We start from the raw sequence: 13,166 nt of genomic DNA, 5'->3' as shown, positions 1-13,166 counted from the left end.
ATGGCCCCAGCCGGTCCCCCCTCCTTCTATCTCTGTGTATAAGCAACGTCATTGCAAACGTGTATTAATTATAGAGACTTTTTGGAAGTTAGCTATAACAATTTGAATAATCGGTAATATCTTTTTTGAGGAAGTGGAGGGGACCATGGCCCCAGCCGGTCCCCCCCTCCCTAGTCTTTGCTTTTGCCAATCCATTTACCACCCTTCCCAGACACTGAAATTAGCAAATGTTGGTTTGTTCTTTTCCTTTGCCTGCAACTTCCATGCCATTGATAATTCATAAATACTCTCTGTTCTTGCACTTGCACTTCAATATTAGACGTACACCCATTGATGAGCTCAGCCATGGCTTGGACATGGACCATAGCCGCCGTACTGGTGATGCTTGCTTATCTCCTGCGAGAATGGGCATGGAAAAGCAGCAGCAAATTACCTCCTGGTCTAAGAGGGTTCCCTTTCTTTGGGAACCTTCACATGTTAGGGGAATTACCTCATCCCGATCTGCATCAACTTGCCCAAAAACATGGCCCCATCATGTACTTGTGCCTAGGCTTGGTGCTTGCTGATAAGTGCTAAAATATTCATATTTTCAGCCCTTAACTTGCATGTTTTAATCCTTTGGTTTTGGTTAATTAGGCCATTTTACTTCATTTTTGTACTTTCTTTTCTTTTGTAGGCTTTTGGAAGAAAATGAAGTAAATCTGGAAGATTTGGGCTCAAAGAGAGAATTTTGGAAAAATTGGAGTTTCTGGTAGTATGATCGATCGCAAGAGACTGTGATCGATCACACACGGGTTGCGATCGATCGCACCTATGCGCTGGAGAATTCTAGAAGCTGCAGACCGACTCCCTTTCCTTCCATATTAGGGTTTTCCAACTCCAACTTGTAATAGGATTAAAACCCTACGAATTTTCTGGGTTTACTTGTTTAACAAGGACTTCTAAAGCCTATAAATAGATCTCTTAGCCTCTAGGAATAGGTGGGGGAGAAAAGAGGCACAAGCTCTGGAAAGGAACTGAAGGCTACATCAACAGGAGTTTGGGTTTTTCTTCTCTTCCACGCTTTTATTTTTCTTATGTAGTTTATATTTTATTTAGGGTTAGATTGAAGCCCTAATCATGCCTTTTTATAATTGCAATATTGGCGCCTTTGCTACAATTATATTTTGGTATTTTTAACTTGATTAATACATGTTATCTTGTATTCCTCATATGTGTCTGTTTGGCCAACATATGCATGTGGTATGGACTAGTTAGTTAAATCAATTTGGATGATCGAGTCCTGGGTTTAATAAGAGTAACAAAAGATATCCACACCGGATTCTTGGGTTAATCAACATGGGGAACCGGGAGTAGACACCCATGCCCTAGACCTCGTTTGTTTGTCGATTTCCATAAATTTATGCTTTCTTAAAGAACAACTTAATAGACGCCCATGCTAAATCCTTTAAGAAAGAAAAGAATTAGAGTAGACACCCATGCCTAATTCGTTGCTTAGGAAAATCAATAGCTTGAGGAGTAGACACCCATGCCCTTAGGTTGGCAAACATTAATTATACCGGTATAATTGGCGCATTGGCATATTAATTTATGTTTTATCCAAAAAAAAAAAAAAAAAAAATTTAAGTTTTCCATTTACTTATCTGTTTCTATTCTATTTTCAGTTTTGTTTTAATTTTGCTTATTTTATTATTATTATTATTATAATTTTCTTTCTTTGCTTTGTTTTGTTCATTATTTATTTATTATTTTGTTTTGTCTTTCGTTTCTGTTCTGTCCGCAAATCTCATCTAATTTGTGGCAGTGCGATCGAGCGCGGTCTCACTGCGATCGAGCGCACAGCTGCCTGTGAGCCTTATATGTTTATGTTTTGCGACAGTGCGCTCGAGCGCCCATTCTAGGGAGATCGAGCGCAGCTGTACGATCGAGCGCAAGTGCACTGCGATCGAGCGCATAACCAGACAGCAGTACTGAAGCTGCTGATTTCAATCTTGTATTTCTATTATTTTATTTGTACTTTTTTTTCTCTATTTTCTTTTATTTTGCCTTTTCTCTTATGTTTCTGTTTTTAAAGTCTGTTAGTTTTTATTATTTTTATTATTTTTGTGGTTTTAATTTTCTCTGTTTTCTGTTCACAACTTTGAGCTACCATGTGGCAGTGCGATTGAGCACACCTCCATCCAACAGTACTGAAGCTGCTGTACAGTCTGACTGAAGACGGTTAAACTTAGTGCTCATGGGAGGCACCCCATAGTTATCTTGTCATTTTATTTTTGTCTTTGTGTATTTTCATTTCATCTTTTTATCTTTAGTTTTGTTTCCGTTTACTTGTTTTTGTGTTTTCTTATTTTGTAGGGACAAGTGTGCTTCACTTCAAGTTTGGGAGTGTGCTAAGAGCCATGCTTTCCAAGACGATGTCGTCCATCTCCCGGGTACACTCTTTCCTTTATTTAGACACATTGGAGACAATGTGTCATTTAAGTTTGGGGGTATGGGAGACACTTTACACACACTTTGTCCCACTTTTATTTTATTTTGATTTGTGAAAAAAAATCAAAAAGAAAAAAAATATATGCATGTTCATGTTTGTCTTAAAATTTTAGTTGCTCTCCAAAATTGTGGCTTGAATTCATCAGTGAGCTTAAAATTTTGAACACATGATCTAATAATTGAGTTTTTTAGTTTGGTTACCTCCTTAGGACAGTTGAGAATTCACATGTTTCATCTGATCTTACACAAGTACATTAGCACATAATTAGTGGGGTATGACATGAAAGTTGAATGTGTGAGTTTCTATGTCTTAAGTGAAACTGGATGATTTATTAGATAGATACCTTGGCATATATATATGTGAAAAAAAAAAGGAAAAGAAAAGAAAAGAAAAATATGATCATTGATAAGCTTTTCACTGAGTAACTGGACTTCTTGCCACAAAGCATTGAGTGTTCACGTCAAAAGGTGAAGAATTTTGATTTGGTTAATGTCATGGTTAGTTTGGTTTCGTAGCCTTTTTGACTCGAGTTAGTAAGTCCTAGAGGTGTCTCTACACCTAATGCCCTAAAACCATCTGGTTTGGGAGTCATTGACTTAACACTCGTTACATGGGTCAATTAGAAAGCTTAAGGGAATCAAGCACTGCACAACCTGACGAAGAAGAAAAAGAAGAAGAAAAAAAAAAAAGTAGAAGAAAGAGAAAAATATGCCATTGTTGTTCATTATAATAGGGATTTCAGTAAACTTTGAGATATTGAGACATTATACATTAGAAACAATTGGAAGCTTCATATTTATGTGCTAGTTCACTTTACCCTATTTTCAAACTTGTGATGTCTTAGCATGTCTTTTGTAAGTAATTAAATTTTAAAATTCTAATTCATTGTGAAGATGGAGTTTATCTTTTTAAGCTTGCTAATGAATGAGAATCATAATTTTGAAGTGATGCTTTAATTTTTGGAATAACATGAAATGTGCATGATGTTTGTGGGTAACATTTCTGGAAAATCCTCACGAGACTTCACTCGTCCACTAGAGAATTCCTAGTGGTTTAAAAAGCTTGTTACATACGCTAAATGCAATCGTACATCCCACAAAAGATGGATTTATCTCTTGTTTTCTATTTTTCCATTCTTATTTTTAGTTTTATATTGCTAAGGGACTAGCAATATGTAAGTTTGGGGGTGTGATAAGTGCTAAAATATTTATATTTTCAGCCCTTAACTTGCATGTTTTAATCCTTTGGTTTTGGTTAATTAGGCCAGTTTACTTCCTTTTTGTACTTTCTTTGCTTTTGTAGGCTTTTGGAAGAAAGTGAAGTAAATCTGGAAGATTTGGGCTCAAAGAGAGAATTTTGGAAAAATTGGAGTTTCTGGTAGTGTGATTGATCGCAAGAGACTGTGATCGATCGCACATGGGTTGCGATCGATCGCACCTATGCGCTGGAGAATTCTAGAAGCTGCTGACCGACTCCCTTTCCTTCCATATTATGGTTTTCCAACTCCAACTTGTAATAGGATTAAAACCCTACGAATTTTCTGGGTTTACTTGTTTAACAAGAACTTCTAAAACCTATAAATAGACCTTTTAGCCTCTAGGAATAGGTGGGGGAGAAAAGAGGCATAAGCTCTGGAAAGGAACTGAAGGCTACATCAAGAGGAGTTTGGGTTTTTCTTCTCTTCCACCCTTTTATTTTTCTTATGTAGTTTATATTTTATTTAGGGTTAGATTGAAGCCCTAATCATGTCTTTTTATGATTGCAATATTAGCGCCTTTGCTACAATTATATTTTGGTATTTTTAACTTGATTAATACCTGTTATCTTGTATTCCTCATATGTGTTTGTTTGGCCAACATATGCATGTGGTATGGACTAGTTAGTTAAATCAATTTGGATGATCGAGTCCTGGGTTTAATAAGAGTAACAAAAGATATCCACACCGGATTCTTGGGTTAATCAACATGGGGAACCGGGAGTAGACACCCATGCCCTAGGCCTCGTGTGTTTGTCGATTTTCACAGATTTATGCTTTCTTAAAGAACAACTTAGTAGACACCCATGCTAAATCTTTTAAGAAATAAAAGAATTAGAGTAAACATTCATGCCTAATTCGTTGCTTAGGGAAATCAATAGCTTAAGGAGTAGACACCCATGCCCTTAGGTTGGCAAACATTAATTATATCGGTATAATTGGCGCATTGACATATTGTTATCTTAATTAGTCTGATTAGTGGTAGATATCAAAACCCTAATCCTTTTTAGTTTTGTTTATCTTTTATTTTATTTCTTTTATCTAAATTCAATCATGACAATTGAATTTTATATGTTTAATTAAATAGGAATTTATTTCTAAACATAATTTACCAATCCTCGTGGGAATGATCTCGTATTTGCCTACTATACTATTGTTTTAATCTTGTGCACTTGCGAGTTAAAACGTACAATTATTTACCTATAAATTTAGATATATTTTTGCACAACACCTGCCATTGTTGTCTCATCGCCTCAGGCTGCTGAGCAGTTCCTTAAAGCACATGACCTGGTGTTTGCTAGTAGACCGCCACTTGAGGCCACAAAGCATATCTCTTATGAGCAAAAGAACTTGTCCATGTCTCCATATGGCTCTTATTGGCGCAACATACGTAAGATGTGCACTCTTGAATTGCTTAGCAGTCGTAAAATCAATTCTTTCAAACACATGAGAAAAGAAGAGCTCGGCCTTTTGATAAAGTTTATTCAAGAGGCTGCCCGCGATTGTGTTGCTGTTGATCTGAGTGCCAAGGTTTCATCTCTCAGCGCGGATATGAGTTGCCGTATGGTGTTTGGGAAGAAGTACATGGACATGGATCTTGATGAGAAGGAATTCAAGGCTGTAATCCAAGAAGTCATGCACCTGGGAGCAACTCCTAACCTTGGTGATTATATTCCTTTCATTGCGCCCCTTGATCTTCAGGGGCTGACACGTCGGATGAAGGTTGTTAGTAAGATCTTTGATGACTTTTTTGAGAAGATCATCGATGAGCATGTCCAATCCAAGGACGAAAATAAGACCAAGGACTTCGTTGATGTCATGTTGAGCTTCATGGGATCTCAAGAATCTGAGTACCGGATTGAACGCTCCAATATCAAAGCCATCATTCTAGTAATTATTCATACAACTGGCATGCATGTTTTGTTTCAAACAGAGTAGTAATTTTTCTGACAGTCTTTTTCTTGTAGGACATGCTTGCAGGATCAATGGACACTTCAGCAACGGTAATTGAGTGGGCACTCTCAGAACTAATGAAGAATCCTCAAGTAATGAAGAAAGTTCAAAAGGAGTTGGAAGATGTGGTGGGGTTGGAGAGGATGGTGGAGGAATCGGACTTGGATAGCTTAGAGTACTTGGACATGGTTTTGAAGGAAACCTTCAGGCTACATCCAATAGCACCATTGTTGCTACCTCACGAGGCCACGGAGGACTGCACAATCAATGGTTTCCACATACCCCACAAGTCTAGAGTGATGATAAACGTATGGGCAATTGGGCGAGACCCAAGTGTTTGGAGTGATGCAGAGAAATTCTTCCTAGAAAGGTTTGTCGGAAGTAATATAGAAGTCCGGGGACGGGACTTACAACTTATCCCATTTGGCTCCGGCAGAAGAGGCTGCCCAGGGATGCAATTGGGTCTAACCGTGGTTCGGTTAGTAGTTGCACAACTAGTCCACTGCTTTGATTGGGAGCTTCCTGAAAAGATGCCGCCAAATGAGTTGGACATGACAGAGGAGTTTGGTATTACAACTCCAAGAGGCAACCATCTACTTGCAATTCCTACTTATCGCCTACGCAAATGAAAACTATAGTGTTATTTCTTGTTTTCTTGTCAAAATTTATTTGGTTTGGATTCACCTTTTACAGTGGTTCCAATACAACTGATTTCATGCTTCCAACTTTTACGTGTTACTACCCCCTATGATGGCTTAAATCTCATTGGTTTGGGAATGGATTCCCTGCTATGTGGGTACATAAAATAAGACCGGGCTCATGGATCGGTTTTTTAGCCTGAGAAGTACTAGAGAACCAAACAAATAAACCCAGAAAAATTTTCAAACTGATGGGGTAAGGATTTTTAAATTAAAAAAAAATGCAATTCTCTCTTGATAATTCCTTAATTTCTTGGAAATCAAAGAAGCCTATGACAGTTTCCAGGTCCTTTGTAGAGGCTGAGTACAGGGCCATGGCATCTACTTGTTGTGAGGTTGTGTGGCTTAGAACTCTTCTCCAAGACTTACAAGTTTATCCTCAAACTGCCCTGCTCTACTTTGACAATAAAGCTGCTCTCCATATAGCAGCTAACCCTGTCTTTCATGAGCGTACAAAACATATTGACATTGATTGTCATGTTGTACGAGAAAAGCTTTGCCGAAGCCACCCCCATGGCCAAACAGTGGCCCTTGGGGGTGGTTCGGCCACCCCCAAGGGCCAAATAATAATAATAATAAAATTATATGTTTTTTTATTTTTTTTGAAAAAAGTTAAATAATATATTTTTTTTATTATTTATTTAGTGGGATACGTGGCATCACGGTAGGTGTTGGATCTCTTTCAAGAGATCCTGACCGTGAATTCCAGAATCTCGAATTCCCCCCTAATTCCAGGGGATCCTGGTCCGATAAAAGGAACTTCATGTTTGATTGGCTTTGAGATTCGTGCCTACCCTTGGATTTTTTTTGGCGGTTACCGCTCTTAAATGCAAGTATTCGTTGGCAGCCTTGAAATTTCGAAGTGACGATTGCACATCCTCTCAAAAACCCTTTGCAAAAGTGTACTGCCCTTGTCCATCTTTCCTTTTTGCCTCTGAATTTCTATCTTCTACTCATAACTAGATTCTCTCTAGTTCATTTGAACTCGAAATTAAAACATCCAGTTAATTATATTTGAAAGATATTTTTGTCTTTTTATTTTTTAAGGAGACAAAATACTCATCAAGTATAATTAATTAGATATTCTCCAATTCAAATGAATAGGAGAGGATCTTAATTCCTTCCGCCCATATCTTTAGGCTTTATCTCGCTTAGGCTATCACCTCTATGACTCTTTCCACTTTTTACTTTGTCTAAGTCGTGACCGTTATTTTAGAAATTAGGCATCCTAGGAATTGAAGGACCGCAGTCTCTCCGGCTAAGATATATCAACATATGAATTTGGATACTCTAAAGCCTTGAATGGACTTTAGAAATATGTTCTTTGACCAATGAATTTTTAAATGCCTCATATATCCGATTAGTTATATTTTTATCTATATCATTTAAATATTATTTATTTATTTATTTTTTTTAGGACAAAGTTTTCCTTCAAACTGGGTTGGAGGAATTTCTTTCAATCTAGTTTATAAAAGTGACATGTATCCCTTGAACTTGTAAGATGCACATGTTTTTTTAATAGCAAGGACAAAGTTGAAATACATTTTTAAAAAAACTCATGTACATCTCACATGTTATTAAAAAAATAGAGGAAATTGCTACAATAGTTTTCTAAGGCCCAATACGAGTTCAATCTGCACTTGCAAAATAGAAAGGACGAAAGCATAAGAGCTTATTGGTGAATGATGCTTAAATTAGTGTTTTGTTTGTAAAGAAAAATTGAAAGCACTAAGTATGAGTTTTTAGATTAGGGTCAAAAATCCCTTTCGTCTGGTTCAGATTTACCTTTTATTGAGGTTTCAATACAACTGTTTTCATGCCTCCAACATTACTTGGTAGTACCCCAATGATGACCTAAATTTCATTGGTTTGGGAATGGATTCTCTGCTATGTGGATACGTAAAATAGGACCGGGCTCATGGATCGGTTTTTTGGCCTTTGCATATAAATCTAATGGGCCACATGGATTTTGTTGGCACAATTCTCAACAACTACCTCCCAATTCCTTTAACGGACATGTCTAATGGGATAAAAGGAGACTAGGATCCCCTGAAATTAAGGGGGAATTCGAGATTATGGAATTCACGGTCAGGATCTCTTGAAAGAAATACAACGCCTAATGTGATGCCACATGTCCCACTAAATAAATAATAATAAAATATAATTTAACTTTTAAAAAAATAATAATAATAAAATATTTTTTTTATTATTATTATTTGGCCCTTAGGGGTGGTCGGTTTGGCCATGGGGGTATCAGAGCTTTCTCTCTGAATTTTCCGCATCTTCTTATTCTTTTATTCCTATCTTCATAATTTCTTCCTTCATTCCTTCAATGGCGATTCTTGAAAAAGCCACAGAAACTTTCACTATTGCTACTACCTCCACAGAAATGGATTCTTCTAATCCTTTCTTTCTCCATCATGGCAACAGTCTAAGCGCCATGATTGTTTCTCAACAGCTCAACGGTGATAACTATAATTCATGGAAGAAGGCGATGATAATGGCTTTATTAGCCACAAACAAGCTCGATTTTGTTAATGGCACCCTGTCTAAGCCTTCCAATCTTACTGATTCCACTGATTTGGCATGGACTAGGTGCAATAGCATGGTTCTCTCGTGGCTGCTGAATTCTGTCTCCATGGAGATTGCTACTATCATCATTTAGATTGATGATGCATCTGACATGTGGAACGATCTTTAATTCGAATTAATCTCATGAACTTTTTCATTAATTCTAACCCAACACCCACCACTCACCACCGAAACCTCACCCACTTTCGAGCCCTCAACACCAAAGTCTTTAAAACTAGGAAAGACGGTGGATCCCGTTTTATCAATGGGTATTTTATTTATGAGGTATTTAATTTATGAAGGGAAGTGAAATTATTTGGTATGAATGATTATATTATTTTTGGCTGTTTCAAGTTGAAATGTCAACCTCCTATTGGAGAGTGTAAAACACTCTATTTACATATCACATCGATCTTCTTCTCTCTTGGATGTACGTTAGTAACTTAGTACTAGTGAAAGTAGGATAGAGGAAGATCCGCAAAAAATATTAAAAAAAAAAAATGGAGGTATCTTGGCATTGTCGGCAATGCGGCTAAGGTTTCGTTTACTTCGACGTAAAATGGTTTCCTTCGTAAAATATTTTCAAGAAAGCCATTTTCCCTAAAAATATTTTCCGTCGAAAACATTTTACGGCATTTTTCTTGCACACGGAAAATAATTTTTTTTTAGGGAAATTATATCTAAAATCCTTAGGTAAACGCGCTTTTATTAAAAACTCCCTGGGTATATTTTTTTGGAAATTTAGTCCCTGAGTCACTCGAAACTACTAGAAAACTCCTTACCGTCAATTTTTGCTAACTTCCGTTAGTCTACTCAAAACTCACCGTTTTATCTGATTAAAATATTATTTTTTTTATTAATTTAATTTAAAAAATTCAATCTTTAAAAAAAAAAAAAAAAAAAAAAATTTGAAGGATGGCTCGCGGCCACCCCATGGGTGGAGGGGTGGCCTGTGGGCCACCCCAAACCCCCAAGGGGGTGGGTCGCGTCCACCCCTTGGGGATTTGGGGTGGCCCGCAGGCCACCCCTCCACCCATGGGGTGGCCGCGAGCCACCGCATAGGGGGGGCACCCTTCAAATTTTTTTTTTTTTTTTTTTTTTTAAAGATTGAATTTTTTAAATTAAATTAATAAAAAATAATATTTTAATTAGATAAAACGGTGAGTTTTGAGTAGACTAACGGAAGTTAACAAAAATTGACGGTAGGAAGTTTTCTAGTAGTTTCGAGTGACTCAGGGACTAAATTTCAAAAAAAAAAATACCCAGAGAGTTTTTAATAAAAGGGCGTTTACCTAAGGATTTTAAATATTATTTTCCTTTTTTTTAATATCATTTTTTATATATATTTTTTTCAATAAGGTCCCCACCGGGACTTGCAAGGGACTTGTTCGAGACCCCGCAGGGACTTGCCCGGGACTCTGCCGGAACTTAACCGGGACTTGTCCGGAACCTACTCGGGACTTGACTGCGACTCGTCCCGAACTTGCTCGGGACCCCACCGGAACTTGCTCAGGACTTGACCGGGACCCACCCGAGACTTGCCCGGGACGTCGCCGGGACCCCCCAGGACTTGACCGGGACTTGACCGAGACCCTGCTGGGACTTGACCGGGACCCGACCGGGCAAGTCCAGGGCGGGACTTGGGAAGGTCCGGTCAAGTCTCGAGCGGGTCCCGGCGGGGTCCCAGGCAAGTCCTGGGCAGGTCTCGGTCAAGTCCTGGCGGGTCCTGGTTAGGTTCGGTCAAGTCCTGAGCGGGTCTTAGTCACATCCAGGGCAGGTTCCAGGCGGGTCCCGGTCAAGTCCCGGGCTGGTCCTGCTGGGGCCCCGGGCAAGTCCTAGGCGAGTCCCGATCAGGTCCTGGGCGGGTCCCTATCAAGTCTTGGGTAGGTTCCGGTCAAGTCCCGAGCAGGTCTCGGGCGTGTCCCGGTCAGGTCCCGGGCAAGTCCCGGTCAGGTCCTGAGCAAGTCCCGCCGGGGTCTCGGGCGGGACCTGGTCAAGTCTTGGTCAGGTTCCGGGAGGGTCCTGGTCAAGTCACTTTTATAAACTAGGTTGAAGAAAATTCTTCTAACCCAGTTTGAAGGAAAACTTTGTCCTTTTTTTTGTAAGGATTGTATTTTTCCTAAATATCATATTTTTCAATTTTTGGGAAAAAAGAGATGTGGAGAGAGAAATAGTAAGAGAAAATTTTGGAAAAAGAGATATGGAAGAGAAATAATATGAAAAAATTTTGAGAAAAGAGAAAACATGAGAGAAAAACAATAAAAAAGTAAAATGGCTTCCGAAAAAAGTATCGCTACATGTAGCATTTTTAGCCATTCTAGATAAAAATACAATTTAACTCTTCCATCGGGAATATTCTAAGCCCCCTTTGGACTTTTGCCAATCCATTTAGCAGCCTCCTAAAGACGTTGAATCTAGCAACAGTTGGCACGTGTCTCCAATTTCCATGTCATGGATAAATACTCAGCAGAGCCTGCCTGCTAGACACCATAGAGCTCAGCCTTAATGCCCACCATGGCTTGGACATGGACCATAGCCGCAGTACTGGTGATGCTAATTGCTTATCTCCTGCTAGAATGGGCATGGAAAAGCAGCAGCAAGAAGAAGAAACTGCCTCCGGGTCCAAGAGGGTTCCCTATATTTGGGAGCCTTCATTTGTTGGGGGAATTACCTCATCGCGATCTGCATCGACTAGCCCAAAAACATGGCCCCATCATCTACTTGCGCCTAGGCTTGGTGCCTGCCATTGTTGTCTCGTCGCCTCAGGTTGCTGAGCAGTTTCTTAAAGCACATGACTCGGTGTTTGCTAGTAGACCGGATCTTGAGGCCGCAAAGCACATCACGTATGAGCAAAAGAACTTGTCTTTTTCTCCATACGGCTCTTATTGGCGCAACATGCGGAAGATGTGCACCCTCGAATTGCTTAGCAGTCATAAAATCAATTCTTTCAAACCCATGAGAAAACAAGAGCTCAGCCTTCTGATAAAGTTTATTCAAGAGGCTGCTCGCGATTGTGCTTCTGTTGATCTGAGTGCCAAGGTTTCATCTCTCAGCGCAGATATGAGTTGCCGTATGGTGTTTGGGAAGAAGTACATGGACAAGGATCTTGATGAGAGGGGATTCAAGGCTGCAATCCAAGAAGGCATGCAACTATTAGCAACTCCCAATATTGGTGATTATATTCCTTACGTTGCAGCCCTTGACCTGCAGGGCCTGACACGACGGATGAAGGCTATAAGTAAGATCTATGATGACTTTTTGGACAAGATCATCGATGAGCATGTCCAATCCAAGGACGAAAATAAGACCAAGGACTTCGTTGATGTCATGTTGAGGTTCATGGGATCTCAAGAATCTGAGTACCGTATTGAACGCTCCAATATCAAAGCCATCATGCTGGTAATTATTCATACAATTTGCATGCAAGTATTGTTTCAAACAGAGTAGTAATTTTGCTGACAGTCATTTTGTTGCAGGACATGCTTGCAGGATCAATGGACACTTCAGCAACGGCAATCGAGTGGGCACTCTCAGAACTAATGAAGCATCCTCGGGTAGTGAAGAAAGTTCAAAAGGAGTTGGAAGATGTGGTGGGGTTGGAGCGGATGGTAGAAGAATCAGACTTGGATAGCTTGGAGTACTTGGACATGGTCTTGAAGGAAACCTTCAGGCTACATCCAATAGCACCATTGTTGCTACCTCACGAGGCCACGGAGGATTGCACGATCAACGGTTTCCACATACCCCGAAAATCCAGAGTGATGATAAACGTATGGGCAATTGGGCGAGACCCAAGTGTTTGGAGTGATGCAGAGAAGTTCTTCCCGGAAAGGTTTGTCGGAAGTAATATAGACGTCCGGGGACAGGACTTCCAACTTATCCCATTTGGCTCCGGCAGAAGAGGGTGCCCGGGGATGCAATTGGGTCTCACTGTATTTCGGCTAGTGGTGGCACAACTAGTCCATTGCTTTGATTGGGAGCTACCTGATAAGATGCAGCCAAATGAGTTGGACATGAGTTTGGTCTTTCAACTCCAAGAGCCAACCATCTACTTGCAATTCCTACTTATCGCCTACACAAATGAATGAAATTAGTCTTCTTTGTTTCTTGTTTTCTTGCCTAATAAGAGCCGTACAATGCCCGGATTTGTAGTAAACCTGTATTTGGTAATTTGATGCTGCATTCTCTTTCTTCGTTC

General features: G+C 39.5%; 1 protein-coding gene and 1 pseudogene across 2 annotated transcripts; both read left to right on the top strand.

Moving 5' to 3' along the window:
- Positions 1–333: 333 nt before the first annotated feature.
- Positions 334–6,328, top strand: LOC132166444 (cytochrome P450 71AU50-like). The gene is made up of 3 exons (XM_059577260.2): positions 334–555; positions 4,959–5,636; positions 5,714–6,328. Exons 1-3 carry the CDS (start codon positions 334–336, stop codon positions 6,326–6,328), a joined length of 1,515 nt encoding a protein of 504 aa, XP_059433243.2.
- Positions 6,329–11,327: 4,999 nt separating this feature from the next.
- LOC132165953 (cytochrome P450 71AU50-like) lies at positions 11,328–13,166 on the top strand (annotated as a pseudogene). Its single transcript, XR_015909489.1, has 2 exons — positions 11,328–12,367; positions 12,445–13,166. The product of XR_015909489.1 is annotated as a cytochrome P450 71AU50-like (transcript).

The sequence above is a fragment of the Corylus avellana genome, chromosome 11, assembly GCF_965113065.1.
Source record: "Corylus avellana chromosome 11, dhCorAvel1.hap1.2, whole genome shotgun sequence".
In the NCBI taxonomy this organism is placed as follows: domain Eukaryota; kingdom Viridiplantae; phylum Streptophyta; class Magnoliopsida; order Fagales; family Betulaceae; genus Corylus; species Corylus avellana.
This window is presented reverse-complemented; position numbering and strand designations above follow the sequence as displayed.

What these genes read in the sequence shown, in the direction of transcription:
- LOC132166444 (XM_059577260.2), top strand. Translation starts at nt 334, where the DNA reads ATGAGCTCAGCCATGGCTTGGACATGGACCATAGCCGCCGTACTGGTG. An exon ending in TGTACTTGTGCCTAGGCTTG is followed by an intron (nt 556 to 4,958) that starts GTGCTTGCTGAT and finishes CTATAAATTTAG; the next exon opens with ATATATTTTTGCACAACACC. An exon ending in ATATCAAAGCCATCATTCTA is followed by an intron (nt 5,637 to 5,713) that starts GTAATTATTCAT and finishes TTTTTCTTGTAG; the next exon opens with GACATGCTTGCAGGATCAAT.